At 40.8% G+C, this 23,651-nt stretch overlaps 1 protein-coding gene across 6 annotated transcripts in view; it reads right to left on the bottom strand.

Moving 5' to 3' along the window:
- The window catches only part of DCUN1D4 (defective in cullin neddylation 1 domain containing 4), a 68,726-nt gene that overhangs the window by 10,809 nt on the left and 34,266 nt on the right, over window positions 1-23,651 (bottom strand). For all 6 annotated transcript variants that reach the window (XM_022564507.3, XM_022564482.3, XM_089911913.1 and 3 more), the window contains 3 exons: window positions 19,324-19,394; window positions 13,999-14,090; window positions 7,395-7,503 (listed from right to left, as the gene is read on the bottom strand). In XM_022564507.3, coding sequence (XP_022420215.1) covers window positions 7,395-7,503; window positions 13,999-14,090; window positions 19,324-19,394 — 272 coding nt within the window. The remainder of the gene's footprint in view (window positions 1-7,394; window positions 7,504-13,998; window positions 14,091-19,323; window positions 19,395-23,651) is intronic.

The following is a 23,651-nucleotide window of genomic DNA, read 5'->3' as shown; positions in this document are numbered from 1 at the left end:
ATCTCCCATTCTTCTCTTGCTCACTGCCCTTCCTCTCCTTCACCCTGAAGGCCTCCCTTCTCTCCATCCAACAATTCTCCACCTCAGTCACGTGGGAGGGCTCCACTCAGCCCCCATCTCCCCAACCCCACTTCCGAGCCCACTGAGGCCTTGCCTCAGTCCTCCCCATCATTCTCGCCTTCCTACACCAAGGCTGTCGGATGCAGCACTGCTGGAAGATCTCCGATAGCAGCATCACCGTCAATTCATGGTGTCCACTCTCAGCCAGATGCCAAGATTCTGCTGCTATCAGCACTTCACTCAGCCCAACATTCATCCTTCTCAGAACCCCAAGAGGCAACTCTCTGTGGCTTTCAGCACAGTGCCCTGTCTCTGCCCCAGAGAATGTAGAAAAAACAAATTTAACTCATATTTAATAACTAGTCCCAGATTAACCAAAAAATTCACTATATTTAGTCTTTTTATCTCATTCTATTTGTCCAATCTTATTCTCACTAGGTCCTTTTAAAGGAGTCAAGGCAAAAATGGCTGTTTTACTTAAGGAATTCACACAACCATATTTGTTTATACAATAAATAAAATCTACATTAGGGGGAAAACGCTAAGCATAAAAGTACTCAGACAAAATTCCACTTGTAGAAGGAACTGGCCATTTCAGCTCTATGAGTCTCTACCCCACCATCTTCGTGGAACAGGACACCACAGGACGGTGGACAGTCTGAGTCAGGAAGGTGGTGTGGCTCCATGGAGAGGACACGGTCTGCACTCAGGGGCAGAGCCCAGGCCCTCGTGTTGTCCCCTCCCCTCTGGCCCTCAGCCTTGTTGTCTGCATTGTGACAAGACTGGACCAAGTATCCTCTTGTGGTTTCTTTCAACTCTCAAGTTTCATGATTCTCTGCCATCCCTAAGACTACACATAAGTTCAAGTCAAAGTAAAATCAGGAGAAAAATAATATAACTTTACAACCAAGTACTATTTTTAATTGCCTACAAGGTTCTAAGGTGAGGGGAAAACAATCACACTCTTAGGATTATAATTTTGGTGGAGAGATGTTAAAAGGGGCATTTTATCACTTTCTGGTACTACAGTTTCTTTCCTGGTAATATTAAAGGGTAATTCAGAATATTTAACATATGTCATTGTTATTTCCAATAGAGAGTACTTAGGATATTAAAACTATAACAGGGATTCTCTGGTGGCGCAGTGGTTGGGAGTCCGCCTGCCGGTGCAGGGGATGTGGGTTCGTGCCCCGGTCCGGGAGGATCCCGCGTGCCGCGGAGTGGCTGGGCCCGTGAGCCATGGCCGCTGGGCCTGCGCGTCCGGAGCCTGTGCTCCGCAATGGGAGGGGCCGCAGCAGTGAGAGGCCTGCGTACCGCAAAACAAACAAACAAACAAACAAAAACTATAACAAAGTTCAGTTCTTACTAAAAGTTTAATTTTAAAAGGTCTGCTGTGTAATTATGTGTTATTACCTCTACGAGTCATTTTTCTAGTAGGAAAAGAAAAGGATTGGAGGGAAGAAGGGGGTGGGGGGTTGAATTCTGCTTCCAACCAAGACAGAGTTAGAGAAACCAGATTCCCACCCCCCGTGCACGTCAAATGACCAGAAAACTGAACAAAATACATGAGACAATGGCTCTCACGCACTGGTCAGTGTGAAGAACAGGAGTGGCCCCTGAGAAAAAGGATAAGTCCCCAGTGACAACAGCATACTGTGCGGGGGTGGCTTTCAGGCCACAACACAGGAGGGGGACCTAGCCCCAGCCCAGTGGAACCCCAACCGACTGAGTTGGAAAGGACAGAGTTGGTGGAGTTCAGGGAGGTATATAATTGGTGGGGCAAAATACCAGCAAGCGGGGAGCTGCACAGAGAGACCTGGAGACCCACAGAATGTCTCCCCAGCCGCTGGATGAGGACTTGTCTGTGCACATGTGAGAGGAAACTACCTGAGTCTGGGAAAGAATCACTGCAGAAGAGTACACAGAAGTTGCCAGAGCTCACATGGGGCTGGGAATAGTTTCTATTTCCACCAGCCACAGTGGAAAAAATCTCATAATACATAGGGCCTTGGATAGGATCCTCAGAAGGGTATTATTGTCTTACTAGTGGGGCTAAGTCATCCCTAGGCTGAGGCTGCTCTGCACCAGTCCTTTCAAAGGATCAATCTGATTCCAAGTAACTTAACTATATACCAGAAAAAAATTTAAATCCAACATTATTTAAAGGAATACAACAAACCCCAGCAACCAACAACATAAAACTCACAATACCCAGCATCCAACAAAAACAGAAAAAAAAACTACTAGGAATGCAAAGAAGCGGTAACATATCGCCCACAACCAAGATAAAAATTTTAACCAAGAGAAAGAGATATAGAAATGACAGATATGATGGAACCAGAAGACAATGCTGTTAAAACAGCTGTTATAAACACATTCTAGATGTTCAAGAAGGTAGAAGAAAATATTATTATGATTAGAGAAATGGATATAAAAAGATACAAATGGAATTTCTAGAGATGAAAAATATAGTATCTGAAATGAAAAATATACTGGGGCTACTACGATTAGCAGAAGAAAAGATTAGTATTAGAAGATATAGTAATAAATATTATCCAAAGGGAAAACAAAAACAAAAAAATTGAACACAGTATCAGTAGCTTGCGGGACAATATAAAGCATCTAACATAGGTACAACTGTAGTCCCAGAAGGAAGAGAGAGGGAGAACAGAAGAAATATTTGAAGAAATAACAGCTGAGAAATTTCCTGATTTAATACAAACTATAAGTCCAAAGACCTAAAAAACTTAACAAACCTTAACCAGAATAAACATAAGGAAAATTACGCCAAGGCACACCACAGTCAACTTGCTGAAAAGCAGTGAAAAGAGAATAAAAGCAGTCAGAAAACAAAACAAGACAGTATGCTCAAAGGAATAATGAATGACACCAGACTTATCATCAGAAACTCCACAAGACAGAAGACAATGGAGAACTATCACTAAAGTACTACAAGAATAAATGGTCCATCTAGAATCTTTTATCCAGAGAAGTAGCTTCTAAATTGAAGGCAAAATAAAAGCTTAGAGATTCATCACCAGAAAATCTGTACTATGAGAAATGCTGCAGGAATTTTTTTAGGCAGAAGGTAAATGATACCAGATAGAAATCTGGATCCACACAAAAGGAAGAAAGAGCACACAAGTGGTGTATATGTGGGTAAATATAAAAGATATTTTTGCCTATTTAAAGCAAAAATGATATTAATATATACTATGATCTGAATGTGTCTGCCCCCCCACTAATTCATATGTTGAAACCCTGATCGCCAAGATGATGGTAATAGGAGGTGGGGTCCTCAGCTGCAGAGAGCTCCCTCCTCCCTTCCACCATGTGAGCTTATGGCAGAAAGACACCTATCCTGCTGGCACTGTGATCGTGGACTTTCCAGCCTCCTGAATTATGAGAAATAAATTTCCATTATTTATAAGCTACTGAGTCTCTTGTATTTTGTTACAGCAGCCTGAACAGACTAAAACAATAGATTGTGAGATGTATAATACATGTATAAGTAAAATGTATGACAGCAGCAAAAAGTAAGGAAGGGCAAGATGAAAGTGCACTATTGTAAAGGCTCCTGCATTATACATGAAGTGGTATAATATTATCGGAAGATGGACTGTGAAAATTTAAAGATGTACACTGTAAAGCCTAGAGCAATCACACAAAAAAAATGAAACAGAGACACAACTAATAAGACAATAGTGGAAAAGAATGATTAAAATGGAATCTAAAAAAAACCCCTCAATCCAAAAGAAGTCATGGAAAGAGGAAAAAAGGAGCAAAAACAAATGGGACAGGGCTTCCCTGGTGGTGCAGTGGTTGAGAGTCTGCCTGCTGATGCAGGGGACATGGGTTTGTGCCCCGGTCCGGGAAGATCCCACATGCCGTGCAGCGGCTAGGCCTGTGAGCCATGGCCGCTGAGCCTGAATGTCCAGAGCCTGTGCTCCACAACAGTGAGAGGCCCGTGTACCGCAAAAAAAAAAAAAAAAAGGGACAGGGCTTCCCTGGTGGCGCAGTGGTTGAGAGTCCACCTGCCGATGCAGGGGACACGGGTTCGTGCCCCGGTCCGGGAAGATCCCACATGGCGCGGAGCGGCTAAGCCCGTGAGCCATGGCCACTGAGCCTGCGCGTCCGGAGCCTGTGCTCCTCAACAGTGAGAAGCCCGCGTACCATGAAAAAAAAAAAAAAAAAAAAGGGACAAAAAGAGAAATGAATAGCAGTTTAGGAGATGTAAACTTAACCATATCAATAAATACATTAAATGTAAATGGTTTAAGCATCCCAAGACATATACTGTCAGACCCAACTATGCATATGCTATATATAAGAAACCCACTTTAAATATAAAGGCACAAACAGGTTTTTAAAGAGGATGGAAGAAGATATATCATACAGACTTTAATAAAAAAAAGCAGAAATGGCTATATTTGTGTCAAAGTAGACTTCAGAACAAGGAATATTAACAAGGAATATTATCTTTATCAAGATAAAAAACATTTCATAATGCTAGAGGGTCAATTCTTCAAGAGGACATAATAATACTAAGTCTATCTAAACCTAATGCCTGAGCTTCAAAATACATGAAACAAGAAATGATACAAATGGCAGAAGTAATTATAGTCGGACAGTCCAACATTCCTCCCTCAGTAAATGATAGAACAGTAGGCAGAAATCAATAAGGATACAGAAGACCTCAACAACACTATCAACCAACTTGACCTAACTGATATTTATAAAACATTTCACCAAACAGCAGCAAAATATTCATTCTTTTCAGGTACACATAAAACATTCATCACAGCAGACCATATTCTGGACCACAGATCAAGCCTCCCTGCATTTTAAGTGGACTGAAACTGTCCAGAGTATGTTCTCTGACCACAGCAGAATTAACGACAGAAAGATTACTTGGAAAGTCCTAATAGTTGGCAAATAACACAAGCAACACACTTCTAAATAACCAATGAGTCCAAAACAACCACAAGGGAAACTGGAAAATATTCTGAACTGAATGCAAATGAATACACAACACCTCGACACTTGTGGGATACAGCTAAACCAAACAAAACAAAGGATTCAATAACAAACTCATCTTAGAGCATATTTTAGCTAAACTGAAATCTATTTGGTAATGATTAAATACGGGTGGTTGTTATTCATCATTACATAAAGGAGCTTAATTTGCTGATATTTACTGATACTCTCTTTAAACGGCAAAGATCTCTGTGGGCTGCTCCCAGGGACATGACGAAAGAAAACACGCACTCCCTTAACCTGTCAGAAAAAATGTGGGCCTGTACCCAAACTCCAAGGCCAAGCTAGAGGGATACGAGGGCCATGTAAGTGAGGGCACGTGTTCTCTCCGGGGCAGGATGATTCTGTGTGACAGCGGAGGCACGTGGCTTGGGCCCAGAAGCCCGACGCTGCAGAGAGCAGTCGGGGGGGGAGAGACGTGGCTCCAAGCAGAGCCTTGGCGGCACAAAAGGCAGGGAGCAGAGAGGCGGGGGCAGACGGCAGGTTCAGCGAACTGCTCGTTCGACGTCAGCACAACACAGGCGTCTCGTGGGAGAGGAAGCCTGGGACTGGACTACGAGGGCCTGGAGGGAGCCGCAGACGCGACCTGGAGCCAGAGCCTGAGTCTGAGTCCTGAACCTACTGCTGAGCAACGAGGCAGCCCTGCTCCAAGTTCCCTGCTCCCCTGTGAAGGAGGACAAAACCAGCCCGTCTGTCCCTCAGCTGCGGGGGGCGCAACCGTACCACCCACATGGTGGGTGAAGCACTACATTCACACGGAGACGACGGGTGTAGTGGCTTGGTGAGCTGAAGGTGCCCGAGTGGTCCCAGGATGAAGGAAGATGGAGGACACCCCACCGGGGTGAGTGTGGGTGAGAAGGGAGAGAATGTGGACACAAGGCCACGGCAGCAGTACAGGCGAGGAGCACGGCCTCAACCCCAAGGCTGTGGTGGAAGCACCAAGAAAGAGGCAACAGAAGGGGCCTCGGTGACCAGCAGAGAAGGGGATGGAAAGCCAGGGAGGAGGAAAATGGAACCCGGTTCTAAAGCAGTGGATACGTGGGAAAATTTGACCCTCAAACAAGGAAGTTAGAAAATATTTTCGTGAAAAGGCGTGATGCTTCTAAACAAACTTTTGCCCATACAATAGGACACTGCTGACTTTGGAAGGAAAAAAATCTCATGAAACAAAACATTTAATCCTAAAAACTATGCATCTATTCTAAAAAGCATCTGGCAAACAAATTCTATATACAACTACACAAACGCTGTTTAGTAAAACACTGCAACTGAATTTCACCATGTTACTTTTCTAACATCTATACATTTACATGCATGTCCTGATTTTACTTGAAGGCTGCAAAAATTCACAAGTGAGGACATCACAGTGAACTACTAATGTGTTATTATAGATGCACCAGATGTACAGATGCACAGATGTAATAATGTATTATTACAGATGCTCATCAGCAAATAAACCTTTGGCTGAGCTAACAGAGCCAAAGCGACGAAAAAGTGAAAAGATCAACACGGAGGTAAGAAATAAGAATTGTCACTGAGTTCTCTGCTTAAAAAAAAAAAAAAAAAGATTAAAAAGAAATCAGCAATCAAGAAAGCCTAGTCACCTGAACCCACCAAACACACAAACATAACAGAAACCACCATTCTGCAATAAAGTGTAATCGTACATATGGGCCGTGGACAGTGAATGAACACAACGCCAACTTATACCTCAGAATTCGCTACCTTACAGTGACCAGGCTGAAAAATACAGCTTTATGTCACTCCAGTAGAACCACCTATTCACCTACTTGGAATGGCTCACTGCGTGACAAACGAGATGATCACTTTTCAAAATGATGACTAGAAACTATGTTTGAATAACGTCCACTGAAATTAGCTTACGTTTGAAATTCAAACGATTTTCAGACACGATATAGCACCCAAAATGAAACTGGCTTTGATCTGACTAATTTATTCCAGTAAACTCAATGGGTGAAGCTTTGCTGTTTCGTGAGAAGGAAAAGATTTGTCAAGCTTACCTAAGAGACATTTAGAACAGTGTCTATTACATGCCCATTTACAAGTTACTTCTAAGCCAATCTCAAGAGCTATTAATAGTCTGTCACTAGAGCTTTTTGCTGACATACTACATTCTTGCCCAGAATCAGTTAGTGTAGAAAGGGTACACATAGAGAGAAATTCTAACTAGCATCCTGGGAGTAGCTTATTCAACTTCCTTGCTGTAGTACGTAAAACAAACCTCAAAAGGGGAGGGAGAGAGAGGGAAACATCTGGATAGGCTCCAGAGAACTCACCCGTGCAAAGTCAAACGCATATCTGTAAATAAGTTTAAAGTTTGTAGAATCATTTAATAATGATCTTAAGTAATCCAAAGTATTTCTGAGTTTTTCTGTTGTATCACATCTAGAAAAACAGAATAAAGGCAAATTATAACCCGAGTTTTTTTTTTTTAACGTGGGGCAGTAATATAAAACACAATACCAAAAGACAATAAAAACCCTGGAGTTGGAACATGTCCACGATGAGCTATTTTCTTCCTACATTTTTTATTTTAAGAAATTTCAAATGTACAGAAAAACTGAAGGCCTAGTAAATACACACCCATATACCCATCCCCTGGGCTCACCATGAGCACTGTCACATTTGTGCTCACTCTCTCACATACATGCACTTTTTTCTGTACCATTTGAAAGTAAGTTGCCAACATAATGCCACTTTACTCCTAAACACTTCAATGCCATTATCACTCTTAATATCCTAGAAATGTTAACTTTCTGAGCTAATATATGACCCAGGCGCAAATTTCCCAATTTTCCCCCAGCTGTTCCTTTTCATCCGGGATCCAATCAAGGCTCGTGCACTGCTTTCAGGTATCTATCTCCTTAGCATCTAGAAGGTGTCCTGCCTTTTTTCTGTCTTTCTTGACAATGTCATTTTTTAAAAGACCGGACTAGTTGTTTTGCAGAATCTCAGTCTGTCAGATAAATTCCCTATGATTATATTAAGTACTCATGATAAGAACTCTCCACGTGATGTCCTTCTCAGTATACCCCGTGAGGAGGCTCATAACGTCAGTCTGTCCCATTACTGGTGATATTAAGTTGATTCATTTGGTGAAGGTAGCATCCACCAGATTCTCCACTTAAACGGTACTCTTCGCCCTTCTGAAATGGTGTGTAATCTGGGGGATGATACCTTGAGACTGACAATCCTGTTCCTCAACAACATTTCACCAGGTGAAACATTTTAACATCTGTTGATGAGCCCTGCCTGAATCAGTTTTACATCTGAAGGTACAAAATGGTGATTTTCCTAATTCTATCATGCTTTTACACTTACAGGCTGGAATTGTTCTATAAAGAGTTCTACTCACCATCTTTCTTACTTTCTGGACTTAAGGATGTTTGCCTTTTACTCAGTGTTATAATCTGCTACTGTCTTCATTCTTTTTGATGCATAAATTGTCCGTGTTTGGGCACTGGCCCCTTCAAGCTGGCTCCAGTGTCCTTCTGACATGTCCCCGTCAGTCTCTGAGCACGTACGGCCTCACTTTCTGGCACAAGATATTCTAGTTCACCTTGTACTCTCTCTACCCTAAACTTGAAATCAGCTGTTTCTCCAGGGAGCCCCTAGTGATAACCATCTATTTGCACAGGTAAGAGACACACTGTTTAGTTTTCTTAAGTAGACTGATTGGTTATTTTTACAAACTAATTTTCTGTTCATAACATCTAGCCCTTAAAAATGAGAACAAAGAGTCATCATTTTCACTGACAATATTAAAGCTTTTCAACGCTGCATGTGTACCCTTGTGTTTCTCTGTAGAACTTTTACCTCCTACTAAGTATAGACAATACATATTACAAGTATTATCAATGTAAATATTTTACATACTTTATAAACTAAAATATGGTTCATAATAGAGCATACCAATGTTATTTTTAGCAATAAATTTGTGAAAGCTTTTTTTTTTTTTTTTTGTAGCTATCTACAGAAAACTCCCCAGGATCTACTGAGATGATAAAATATCTAAAAGTCAAAAGCTACAGTAAATATTTCATTTCTATGAGTCTACAACAATTTAGAATGTGCTTTATTCCTTCCTGATGTTTTTGAAAACTAGAAAAGATTAAAATTAGACTATTTTAGAAGTCAGAAAACCCTTCTTTAAGGGACTGACATGTAAGCTGAGAGCTGAAAGACAGGTGGAAACTAGATGTTTTTGGAGGGGAGGGCTTTCCACATTAAAGGAACGGTATGTGCAAAGGCCCAGTGGCAGAAGGGAGCATGCTAAGTCCAAAGACTAAAAGAAAACCACTGTGACTAGACTGGGTAGAGTAAGAGGGTAAGTGGTCCAAGATGAAGCTGAAAGGGAGGTAGGGCCAGACTACAAAGGGTTTTTGTGGTCCACAGTGGGTTTTTTTGTTTGTTTGTTTTGGGAGGTTTTTTTTGAATCCTAGAAACAATGGAAGCCACCTCCTATCATGGGAGAGACCGTGATCAGGCTTCCATCTTGAAAAGCCCACTCTGGATCTCTGTGGAGAAAGGTTAGGGAAGGGAAAAAAGAGACACTGATTGATAGCCTAGTTATAGAGATTTACTGCCAGAACCCAAATGAAGGTTGCTGGAGGCTAAAAGGATGCACAAGAAAGCAGTAAGCAGAGCCTGCGAGGCAGGAGTGGGAACAGGGCTTACCTTGCACTGGGCACTCTACTGTATGGCTTGATTTTCTTACCAGGTATATAAATAACGAATAATATTTTATTAGTAACAATATGGGGGAGGATCAAAGAGGAGGGAAACCAGCTAACCCCAAAACATCTAAGGCCAAGGTTCCCCTCTTCATTTGGAAAGAAGGTTAAGGATGAAAACCACAGGAAACTGGCCAGATTTGGGCCAGTGGTTTAGTTTAGTTAGTCCTGCCCAATGAAAGGAATAAGAGCAGTTGTTTGTTTCAACAGATTCTAGAGCAGGAACCACTCATTTAGATGACCACTGCATAGCTAAAAGAAAATAAAGTCGCTATGAGGCGAATATGACATTCTGCAGCGTGCCTGGAAGCAAGTCCAGCCACACTGGCAAGGACGTCCCTATGTCTGCAAGATGCTCAGAGAGCTCATCTGGAGTGTCAAGCATAAAATGCCCAAAGTAAAATTTTCACTTCATGTATCTATTAAGGATGGGTTAGAGACGATACTGTCAATAAAGGGTTTAATCTGCTTTAAAAGGGGTCCTGTCCTGCGGAGACTGTGGACTAACCCCCATCAGGGAGACAGGCCGTTGAGTCACCCTGTCTGAACCGCAGGTTGCCATCTAGTGGCCAGTCAACAAGGCCATCTGCAGAGGGGCTCAGTTCAAACAGAGGGCCTGTGAAGAAACAGGCTTGGCCTGAGACTTTTCAGAAAGCAGCCACATCATTCAACACACTTCCCCCTGCTTTTCTGTGTACCACGTATAAGAAAACTTGTAGTAGTCATACAGTGACAGTGCCACACCGCTAAGGGGCATCTTTTCCCATGAGAAAATATGCATATACTGTGGAATGAAATCATTGCTTATTTGAACTTTGCTGCTGTAACACAGTCCAAAGCAACAGGAATCAGGATAATAATCCTCAAAGGTTATAAAATCAAAGGTAGCTCTCTCCCATTACCCTGGGACAGCCTTTGCCCCTTCACTTGGTCAGCCCAAAGGTATTTTTCCAGCCCATCATCAGTTCTCTGCAAAGTTAGCTACAACTCTAACACACTTTTTTGGGGTTTTGTTTTGTTTAGCTTAAACACTCTATAAGCTTAATTCATCAGAGGTAACCTTAAACCACATGTTGGAACAAGGCAATAAAAAAAAACAGTCAATTAAAACAAGAGTTGGGAATTCCCTGGCAGTCCAGTGGTTAGGACTCGGCGCTCTCACTGACAAGTGCACGGGCTCAATCCCTGGCCGGAGAACTAAGATCCCACAAGCCATGTGGCCAATAAATAAATACATAAATCAATCAATCAAGAGCTGTGCCTTCTCTGAGAACGACTGCGGGAACTTGGGGATAGATGTTCCCTACCAGCTGCTGTCACTGCTTCCAAGAGTCACAAAACATGGCCCTGGAGAGGCCAAGCACACAACTCCAGATGGCATCCAGAAGACTGGCTTCTGGGTGCCCTGGGGAAAGCCACATTTCATCACTTCAACGTTCCTGGTTTTAGGGACATTACCAGGGACACCCAGGAAGTGGCAGAACCGATTCAAAACTCTCTGGTTCCAAAACCCATGGGTTTCCTATTGCTAGCATGTGCTCAATGTACAGTTACAATTTTTTTAGAAGAGGTTTTGTTATATACACTTTAATTCCAGCTTGAGTCCGTAAAACTTCACTGGACAGGTTTAATAAAGCCAAAAATGAGAAAAAAACCAAATAGAAGACAAAATAGATCATTCAAAAGATGGACTACTTTCCATCTTTAGAGCATATAAAGGATTAGCCTCTGAGTTTTCTTATTTATTGGGTGCAAATACCTTATAAATACAAGTAGCATAAAGAGAAGTGACCTTATTACTTTTGGATATTTTGCCTGAACACTGCTTCCAAGCTCCTGCCCCAAATGGACTTTGTCTTGTTCATGGCTTTTGTTTCCCCAGGACCTAGAATTCTGTGCTTGGCACACCACTGCCACTCAAATATTTGCTGAACAAATGACGAATCTAGGGAGGCAGGAGGGAAAGGGGGAGGAAGTTCTTAAAACTTGAAATTGTACTATTTTTGAACTACAAAGAACCTTAAAGGTTATTGTGAGTAATCATCTTCACCTCACTGATGAGGAAACTAATCTCAGAATTTCATCTCACAAAAGAAAGCAGATTCCTCAACTCCTTTACAGTGGATCAGGTTTGTTACTATACTGTAAATTGCGAGGGCCAAGTGGCAGCATTCTATGGGAATCCACCTGCCACTACCCGTGTCACACAAAGTGGCGAGCAGAGTTCCCCACAAAGAGCTTGTGGAGCACCCCCCAGCCCATGAACATACGCGTAGGCCTCTTCCAGGAAACTGTGTATTTCAATTCCCAGACGACGCAATCCTCAAAACATGGGCAAGGCCTGGCATGGGTAATATTCTTTTGTAAAGGCAAATGTAAAAACGAATCTAGAACTGTCCAAAAATGGATACTACACCCTCTTAAGACATATGAAACTGTGCCTGAAGAAATGCTGATGGTGCCTTCTCTAAAGCCATGAATAAAATCTTGATTTGGCAGTGCATTCATCATTACAAGGATACTTAAAAAGGAGCAGTCATCACGTGCTCTATCCGGAAAGCAACAAAGGGAGGCAGCACGGAAAACAATGCAGGAGACAGTAGGCTGAAAATTGTAAGGAGGTGTTTCCCTACATGACATACACAATTTTAGGAGATTCCAGACACTTAACCCTAAAATTCTAGAGCAGGCTGAGAGGAAAGCGTACCTGTAAAAGGGTGATTTGGCTTTTACCTAAAACGCACTTGTCATCAGACAATAGTTGTCAGAGGAAGAATGTGACTGAAGAATCAGAAGTCTTAGGTTTTCCTCCCATCCTACCACTTTCTTTCACAAATCACATACCCCTTCTAAGCCTCAGTTTCCCCATCTGTAAAATGTGCAGGGTAAATAAAGCCTGATCTGCCTAGGTAGCCATGAGGCGCAAATGAAAGAACAGTGAACAGGCCTCATAAAACTACTAAAGCACAATGAAAATGAAGCACTGTTACCAATGACAAAGGGACAATGATATTGAAAGTTGACAAATTACAAAATTATTTAAATAAAACCATAAAACCATTTCAATTCCAATTTTAATCCAGTAAAAACTTAAGCCTATCATTCCTAGTTAAAGGAAAAAGAGAAGCCATTCAAGTACTGTAGATCAGTTACTATATTAAGAATTAGCACTTCCTCTTCAAATATCATTTGAAATGTTTCATCATCCACCTCAAGTGTATCTTTCAATGAGTAACAGAGAATGACAATTTGTTTTCTTGAGTGAAACTCTTAGCAAGCACACACATGTAAACACACACGCACAGACACACATGCATGTAAGCACGAAGTGAACACATAAAACCAGTGATTTTTTTTCCCCTCAATTCTGGCCCAGGTAACATAAACAGAATCTTTATTATTATTATTTTTTAATCACTAGAGTAATGAAGTTCTAACTTTGCCCAAAGCTAATAACAGAATATATCAAATAAAAGATATTGAATATCTTTACTTACAAGTTATACTTCACTCAACTTTTCTCACGAATTATAAACCAGATGATAATACTTTGATTTTAAACCTGCGCTGTCCAATACAGTAGCCACTAGGCACATGTGGCTACTGGGCACCTGAAATGCAGCTAATGAAGATTGAGATGTACCATAAATGTAAAATATACACCAGATTTTCAAGATTCAATATGAAAAAGAAGGTAAAACAGCTTTTAAAAATATTGGTTACATGTTGGAATGATAATATTTTGGATATTCTGGATTAAGTACAATATATTAAAATAAATTTTACCTGTTTCTTTTTACTTTTTTAAATGTGGGTATTAGAAAACTTTAAATTATATACATGGCTCACATATGTGAGAAAAGGATGGCCTATTTCTATTGAGCTGCTCTAGAAGAATACTAAAATAAACGATATACATTATATAAAAACTTTAATTTCTAGAATTCATCCGTTATAGCCCTCCTCATCATAGGAATATGGGGCTTGGTCTTCACACCTATGCACAGGTGAAGCCTGCCCAGATCCCCTGGCGGTCCTCCAGTCACCCAAGCCAGGCTCGAGGAGGCCCCAGGGGGGAGGCAGGCAGCCAGGGGAGGGCAAGGACACCCACCCCCCACCCTTGCCCCAGGGTAGCCTCAGGACTTACTGTAGAGACGTCATTCCTTTTAACCATTCCTGTAGAGTAAAATAACCCATGTTTTGTGCATCCAATTTCCAAGCTAGGACAAGCATAACTACCTGTTTAAAACAAAAACAAAACAAAGCAGAAAGACCAATCAATTAAGGAGGACAGACTTCAGTAATTAAATACATTAACATCAGCCAAATGCTTCGGTTCACAGTAGTTTAGTCACTGAAATATGAACAAGGTAACTTCAAAAATAAGTTCTAGTTTGGCAAACATCTAAAAGTTTGATAATTCAGTCTGCTGACAAGGGTTTGGAGAAACATGACTTTTTATGCCTGATGGTGGAAGTGTAAAGCCATTAACCTCTCCCAAGGGCAGTTCTGCAGTATGTATCAAAACTGAAACCAGCAGTTCCACCTATGGAAAGTTATCTCATAGATACACCTGCACATATACACAAAGCTGTATAGTCAACAAGACTGACTACAGTACTATTTGTAGTAGCAAAAGACTGAAAATAACCAAACAGCTACTAATAAGGGACTACTTAAATACTTCTTTGCTAAACACATTCCGTACGAAAGAATACTATGTCACCACTGAGACAAATGAAGTGGAGCCATCGGTACAAATACGGAACAGTTTCCAAGATTTATTAAGTGAAAATGAAAAAAGTGAGGTGCAGAACAGGGTGTTAAAAACCCAAACAGTAGGTGGTGGGACACGGACAGTGGATTCGATGTTTGTGAGTTCAACTACATACACTGGGGAAATGATTTTAAAGTAGTCCAACACTCCACTTCGATAGCACTGTGCCTGCAATGAGCGCAGGATGAGCGGACAATCACTCAATCACTTCTCAGCGGGGCGCCATCCTTGCTTTCAGTGCACCTTCTGAAACTGGGCAGACATGAGGAACTGTGACAACTCGGGTTTTTGGCACCGCTCGTCACTTTTTCACTCAGTTGCTTTACAGAAAAGGTGGCACCGAGGCAGTGATGGTGAGTTTAATAAATACCTAAAGGTATAAAAGACAAAATTACATTTCCAAGATGCCTCCAACTGCAAACTCTCCAGGGCTCTTACACAGGGACAGAGCTGAGGCCACCTGGATTGGGGGATGAGGAGGAAGCTCTCCCATCCTGTCTACCTCAAAGACCCAAGACAAGGTGAGGGGTAACTAAAAAAGAAAGTATGCCACTCCTAGAGAGGTAAAGAAGAGGGACACGGCCTTCCTAGGACCGTCCTAGGAAGCTTTGCCACTCTGCAAGGCTGGCTATCTCTGGACAGTCATTCACACAAAAGGGAACCCGAGTACAAAAGAGGAGCTCACACATACACTGCTGAATGGCTATACGTCCATTTGTTGTAATAAAAAAAAGAAGGCAATGGGAAGGAAATAAATGTTTCTGCATACAGTTGGCCGGGGACTAGCATACTCTGCATTTGGCAGTTAATCTGATTTCTTTACCCAGGACCTAAATGCTTCATTTCATCTAACAGAAGAACTGCCCCAAACCATTAAACTATAATCCACGTGCCCAAATGGGTCAGAGGGTGGTGACGGTGAAAGGAATCCGGGTGACATAACATAAAAAATTGAGGCAAGCCAAGACATGGAAGCAACCTAAATGTCCATCGACAGATGAATGGAGAAAGAAGATGTGGTACATATAGATAATGGAATACTACTCAGTCATAAAAAAGAATGAAATAATGCCATTTGCAGCAACATGGATGGACCTGGAGATCATCATACTAAGTGAAGTAAGTCAGACAGAGAAAGACAAATACTATGTGATATCACTTATATATGGAATCTAAAGTATGACACCAATGAACCTATCTATGAAGCAGAAACAGATTCACAGACACAGAGAGCAGACTTACGGCTACCAAAGGGGAAAGGCGGGGGCAGGGAGGGATAAATTAGGAGTTTGGGATTAACATATACACACTACTATATATAAAATAGATCATCAACAAGGACCTACTATATAGCACAGGGAACTCTACTCAATATTCTGTAATAACCTACATGGGAAAAGAATCTGAAAAAGAATAGATACATGTATGTGTACAACTGAATCACTCTGCTGTACACCTGAAACTAACACAATGTTGTAAATCAACTATACTCCAATATAAAATAAAAATAAAAAAAAAAAGAGCATCAACATATTTTTAGGCTGTTACCCCTGAAAATGAATCAAAAAGTACAATTTCACACCCGCCTTATATTACTTTTTGTAATAGAACCAAAGTTTTTAAAATCCCAAACAACAACAGAAGGCAAAATAAAAGCATAACACTCCCCACCATAATGAGGCAAGCAGCCACTCAGACATCACTTTAGATGATTTAATTAGGCCATGAGAGCCAAAGGACACATGAAGGACTCCAGAATAACAGCATTCAGGAGGTTCAGAAGGTCTGTCCTTTCAACTGCCAATGCGCTCGTTTGTAGACTAAAAATCTCCAGCTTTGTTTAATTTATAACTCGAAGATTAATGCAAAGCTTTCTCTTGGTGCTGACTTTATGGTTTTCTACTTTGGAGATTAATATCAGTGAGAACCCAGTAAATCTCTAGGATCTATCAATCAAATATCAATTCAATCAGTACTTACCCATTTTTTTTAAGTCACTAGGTTTTTTAGATTTTAAAAATCTAGATTACTAGGTAGATAACCAGAACTGGTAAGTGAACCAATTTTTCTACGTATTATGCACATCACCATAAAACATGATTGTTAAATTGGTCAGAAAATGGTGACTTAAGAGACCAGGGGCCTACTAGGAAGGATTTTCCAAAAAGAAGGCGTTACATGTTCTTCAAACTATTCACACATTAGTGGATTTTCTCCTCATCCCTCAGCTTTTCTTGGAATTCTGACTCCTATGTATCTATTTACATATTTTCTAATTCAAACTTTGTATGTTCTCAAACATTATCTATACTCAATCCTCTATTAGAAGGATTAAAAATTCCACATAAATACTTAAGTTTTAAAAAAAAACAAAAAACGGTTATGATAAAGGAACACACATACAAGCATGCATGTAATGTGGCCAAACAGCCACAGCAGATATTCACAATGGGTACTTCTTTACACAAACAGACCTTTCCCTAGCACAGCGAATAAGGAAGCTAGCTACTTAAAGGATTTTTCTGTTACCTTAGTAAATGGAAGTTGAACTGAATTTTACAAGCCTGCTTAAATTTCATAAGCTATAAATATCAGGCAAGGTGAGCGTTTTTAATACTTTAAAGTGCTCACTCATCAATGCAGACAAGCCTCTAAAAAACTATTTTTGTGCTGGTTGTTCAAACAATTTCTGAAATTGGGAAGTATCCACAATTGATGGCTTATCAGAATTTACTTAACATTTTTCCTTTTTAATGATGAATAAAATAATAAAAATTCTATTAGTGGCATCTTAGGCTTGAAGTACAGGAATCAATACTTTGGAATAATAGTCTGAATTCAGCCGTTCAATCTTCTATGTGATTCAACATTTCAAGACTATTTCTACTGCTACAGAAATAGAAAACTAAAGACTCATAATTGCCAAAAAACGATAATAACAGTAGCTATTTTTTACTGAGTACTGGTATTTGGAGCTGAGGAACTTTAAAGAGCTGGGCCTCCCTGTTTTCTCGGTTAGAATCGGTGTCAGCACTCCTCCCACCCGACAGGCCTTTCTGGCCCTGAGAGTAGATGCCCACCTGATCCCTCTCACACTGGCGGCCCGATGCCTCCCAGCCTCCCTACCATTGGGCCCTGCTACCCACCCCTCTGATCACATGCTGATTACTGTCCCCTGGGTGGAACCTCTGGATCTCCTCTCAGGCCCAGCTCACTCTCACTGCTTTTATACTACTGTCCAGAAAACACTGCCAACCTTGGCCCAGCCCCTGTCAGAAAACTTCCTTCTTAAAGTCCGTGAAATGTTTTTGTCTGTCTATGACCAGGCTATGGACTAGATCAGGCAAAATACTACTGACCCAGCTGTCCCCAAACCTCTGTACCAAACTCAATAATTTATCAAGACACCTGAACTAGATTACATTAAAATAAAAATACAAGACTAAAATACATGTAGTAAGTTAAAGACAGTCCAAAGGCTCTTTAGAAAATTTACAGTGTTACTGGGGGTGGGGGAGTGGGGAGACAAAAAAAAATTTTTTTTAATTAATTAATTTGTTTGTTTTTATTTTTGGCTGCGTTGGGTCTTCATTGCTGCGCACGGGCTTTCTCTAGTTGTGGTGAGCAGGGGCTACTCTTCGTTGCGGTGCGCGGGCTCCTCTTGCTGCGGAGCACGGGCTCTAGGCACACGGGCTTCAGTAGTTGTGGCTCGCGGGCTCTAGAGCACAGGCTCAGTAGTTGTGGCGTGTGGGCTTAGTTGCTCCGTGGCATGTGGGATCTTCCCGGGCCAGGGGTCGAACCCACGTCCCCTGCATTGGCAGGCGGATTCTTAACCACTGCGTCACCAGGGAAGCCCAACAAAATTTTTTTAAAGAAAAAAGTGTGAAGTCTCGAAGAGCATGATATGCATGGGTACCAGATATCTCACCAACAGTCTGAATGAAAGGGATGATCCCTTGAGAGCTCTTCCAGAGCATAAATTCATTTAGGATATAAGAGGTATTTGTTAAATTGGAGGCTGATGTAATATTAAGCTGCATAGTTAATGAGTCAGAGCATTTGTATGTTTCATTTTGCAGTAAGACAAATGTGAGAATAGGAAAAAATATTCAAAAATAACATGATGATAAGAATTATGCAAAAATAATGAAGCATATAAAAAAACTTCTAATTAAATGTTTTAAAGGAAATACTTAGGGGCTTTACAATAAAAAGCAATCACTTTCTGAGCTAAATTCAACTGGAAGTGAAGGAGCTGTGAAAAAACCTTTTTAATTATAACCTATTCAAAACCCTTATGAATAATTAATTATTCAAAGTCCTGGACAAATTCTACATTAGGCTGGAACAACTACGGAGGGGGACAAAGATACACAAAGCCCTCAGTCCCCCAGTCCCCAGTTATCCGTCATGGTAGGCACACATTCCCACACCACTTTTTAAACATCTAGTTTAATTACTTTATTACTATACCTTTTAGAGACAAGAAATTAAATGAGAGAATAAAATGACTGACTGTAGTTACACCATACCAATTGCAAAAAAACTTTTGCTTACAAACCAATTTAGAATTGGAACTTATTTCTTAGATTGCCTCATAAAAACTAATGCACCCTTACTTCTTCACTGTTGCTTTATTTGCCAAGAGACAAAATCAGATCAACTGATCTACCCAAATTAGTAAGTTAGACTTACATTTTCTGGCTCGACACCAATGTCTTCACAAAATTTCTCCATGCCTTCGGGACCTACAACATCATCAGTACCTGTGATGAAATGCAATTTATAGAAATTAAATCTAACCATGTACATACACTATTACTACTATAGTAGTAGTATACTGTTAAAATACTTATTATTAAAGTAAACTTAGATCAAATAACACTTAAAGACCATAAATCCTTTCTGAAGGAAGAAATCACCAAGAATATATTGAAAAATGCTCTAGAATTTCAGTTCTATCTTTAAAGGATTCTGTTCTGCACATTTAAGTCAGTTTACGGCCAAGTCCTTCAACCTGTGGACAGATGGACACATAATTTATGTCTAAAGATAAGGCTACAGGCATTCAATTCCTGTTCTTTAAAGTAGCTTAAATCTCTATTCTTATTTTGGTAATAATTTCAACACATACAATAATTTTTGGAAACACAGCAAAGAACCACCTAATATTCTTTTTAAAATTAATTGGGAGATAACATAATTGTTTCTTTTACACAGAAAAAAAAAGCAAGCAGTCTTTTTGTTCTAGACAAGGCAACCCCTTCCTTCACATTCCACGTTATCTCTGTTTCTTCCTGAAAGAACTGTCCACATGTCCCAGCTCTACTGTAGCCCCCATTCATTCTTCAACCACTGCAATCTCCCTCCCCTGCAACTCTTCTTGCCAAGGTCACCAATAAACTCCTAATCGCCACATCCAGTAGACACAGGCAATCTTTATTTTATGTGGCTTCTCTGTGGTAGCTGAGATTATCCTCCTGTAGCATCTCAACGGGGGCACCACCACAAATAGAAACTGAGGCATCATCCTGGAGTCCCCCCTTCTCCTACATTCTCCAGAGCCAATCAGTTACCAAGTGCGCTGCCAATTTTACTTTCCAAATATTTCTTAACTGCACTGACCTGTTCAGATGTCATTCTCTCACTTAGATGACCACAGCAGTCCCCTCAGGATCTCCCTAATTCCAGAGCCTCATCCCCCTCGGACCCATCCCTTACAAAGCCACCTGGAGGGTCCACACCCCAAACACAAACTCCTTCGATTTTAAGTTCCCTACTACCTACGGATAAAGTCCAAAGTCTCTGGAATATCAAATAAGGTTCTCTATGATCTACTGCGTCCCTTCCTCTTCAGCCTCATAGCTTTCCACCTTCATATCAAGTTTCTTGGAAATAAAAGAATCAAATAGATATTGCTGAATGAACAAAAATTAAGATCCAGAAACACCTACCCATTGTTTGCTATGCACACACATCCTGACACATACCCAACGCAGTACTAACTCTTTGTGGGCTCAGCCCATCTCCCTCTCCCCTCCCCCCATCTTCCCATGCCAGCTTCTTCAATCTTTAAGACAGGAACCATACAGGCAGTCCTCCCAATCTCCCCACCCCCAGCAGCACAGGCTGGGTCAGGCAGTCTTGTGTGACCCCGTGCAATGCTAGGAATGCTTTTCTCACATTTGCATTAAGTCCCAACTCATCTACCTTTCCTTCTAAATTCCTCAAGTGTAAGAACTATTTATTCTTTAAAAAAAAAATTATTTATTTGGCTGCGTTGGGTCTGAGTTGTGGCACACGGGATCTTTTACTTGCGGCATGCGGGATCTTTAGTTGCGGCATGTGGGATCTTTAGTTGCGGCATGTGGGATCTAGTTCCCTGACCAGGGATCGAACCTGGGCCCCCCTGCACTGGGAGCACAGAGTCTTAGCCACTGGACCACACAAGAATCACTCTACAATCTTCCACAGCCTTCAGATCTAGCAAGCTGCCAAGACCAGCAGGATCCACCATCTGAAAATGTCTCAGTTTCATTCAAATATTATCTACTGGGCACACCCTGGAGCGATGCACTGTAGAAGTGGCTAAAGAGGAGTAATCCATGGTCCTTGCCCTCCAGGAAGGGAGACAAAGCATAAGAGTAATTAATTTCAATACAGTAATAACTAGATCACAATAAAAGTGTAAGGTGGTTGTTCTCAACAAAGGATGACCATTAAAATCACCTTGGACAGTCTTGTGTCACTTTTCTGCTTCTAATCCTTGGCTCCCCCTGAAGTCCAAACTCAGGCTCTTCCATATAATCTAGCCAGAGCAAATACTTTTTCTGCATGTGTTGTTTTCCTTTTAATCAGAAATGTGCTACTTTGTTACAAAGAGTTTTATTTCACATATTCAAATCTGTTACCTTTTTCTGGGACTTTCTTTTTTCTCCTTTTATTTTACATGTTTTTCTATGAATTCTTAAATTTTTTATCTTGATTATGGAGGGAAAATCAAAGTTTACTTAGTTTTTTGGGCAACATTAATACATGAACATGATATAAAATTTCATTTAAAGGTAAAACTGAAAATAAAAATGTTAAAAAAGCAAAAGTTTCCTCCTAACTTCTCTCTACTCCCCAGAGACGACCACTTATTAAAGAATTTCTGGGACTTCCCTGGTGGTCCAGTGGTAAAGAATCCGCTTTCCAACGCAGGGGACACGGGTTCGATCCCTGGTCAGGGAACTGAAATCCCACATGCCGCGGAGCAACTAAGCCAGCACGCCACAACTACCGAGCCCATGCGCCTCAACCAGACGGCCCACGTGCCGCAAACTACAGAGCCCATAAATAAATAAAAGAATTTCTTTAAGAACCCTTCCCCAAATAAGCCATTTTATAAATTCTACCTGCAGAATATATATACATATTTATTTAGTTTTTCAGGCAATTCTCTTTGGCTTTCCAGGTACACAACAATTCAATCATTTCACCTTCAACGAATGATCATTTTTGCCTCCTCCTTTCCTGTATTCACGCCCCTTCTTTCTTCCTCTTACCTAACAGCATTAGTTAATAACTCCCAAAACAATGGCAAATAAGAAGAGTGAGAGTGGGCATCTTTATCTCATTCCTGACTCAAATGAAAATACAGTTAGCATTTTATCACTTGGGTTTGAGTGTGCACAGTCCCGCATGTGGGCACTCATGTGTATATTACACACAAACAATATATGAAGACATTCACCCGATGAAATGTTCAAATAAAGAAGCCCAAGAAAATAGAGTAAAAAGAGAAAGCCTGCCTTCTTCCTTTCCTTACGAGACAGGCATGTATCCTCCCAGACCTTTTTGCTGTGTTTTTATGTATGTGCAAATATACGGTGAAATGTACCCCTGAATTTGTTTATCTATACACTTGGGTTCATACTGTACCTATAAATTCTACACCTTGCTTTTTTCACCAACTGTGTCTGATAATCTTCCTGTGAGAGCACCTAGCTGACATACTTACTTTACATTACCCCCCTGTAGGTGACTGTGTGTGTGTGTATACCATGTTTCATCGTTCTTTTCCTCATTCCACTACTGTAAAGTATTTAGGCTGTGACATTAAAGAGTAATTATTCTCATATGGAAGTATCCATCTATTACTATTTTGCTAAGAGGTTTGGTTGTAGGAACAGATGACTCTTTGCTATCTACTGATGGGACTCGTTGGCAGTTGGTTGCACAGAGCTGAGAAAAAAAAAAGGTACTTATAATCTTAAAAAAATTTTTGTCTTTGGCTTCTATTCTTCGTGATTTAAAAAAGCTCTTTTACTGCAACCTATTCTTGAGCCTGGCAAGTCACCTGCCCTTCCCCTGCCTGTGCACAGGGCCCTGGGGTCTCCCAGCTGGCTGTCCCACTCACACCCCCTCCAACCTGGCCTCCTCTCCCTGTCAGTGCTCATTACAATGACGCTGCTTCTCATTTGTTTGTCTGTTTGCCACACCAGAAAATAAGCTCTGAGTACAGTGCTTCTGTCATCCACACACCAGAGCCTGGCACGTAGCAGGCCCTCAAAGGTTGGCTGAGGTACACTGGGCAGTGGTAAACATTAAGTTAGCCATGCTTTTTTCTTTTTTCCACATTTTATGCAATGCCATTGTCAGGTTACTTATATACACATGCACCTGTGTATTTGAAAAGAGCAAGGTTTTAACAATATGATCTGCAACGGCATGACTCATGTTACTTTAATATTTTATCCTAAAAATATTAAATATAGCTTATCAGTCAACATTACTTAAAGGCTACCCATAATCCTGATATCTACAACAACTTTTCCTTTTTTCTCATTATCATTCCCTTGTACACATTTAGATCTATTTGTAATCACATTGCTCATTGGGATTATGGGTATATTTACACTAGATCTATCCTTTTACCTGTAGAACTGAACAATCTTAATCTAATAAATAGGCCACTGGTTAACACAAAGTGGATTAAAAGTGGGTTTGAGGGAGATGGTTTAAAAGCTATAGAATGCCCT

The sequence above is a fragment of the Delphinapterus leucas genome, chromosome 5, assembly GCF_059928025.1.
Source record: "Delphinapterus leucas isolate spDelLeu-1000000601 "Yukka" chromosome 5, BTC_Dleu_Yukka2, whole genome shotgun sequence".
Classification (NCBI taxonomy): Eukaryota; Metazoa; Chordata; class Mammalia; order Artiodactyla; family Monodontidae; genus Delphinapterus; species Delphinapterus leucas.
The sequence above is the reverse complement of the archived record's forward strand: the minus strand, read 5'-3'. Positions and strand labels throughout refer to the sequence as shown.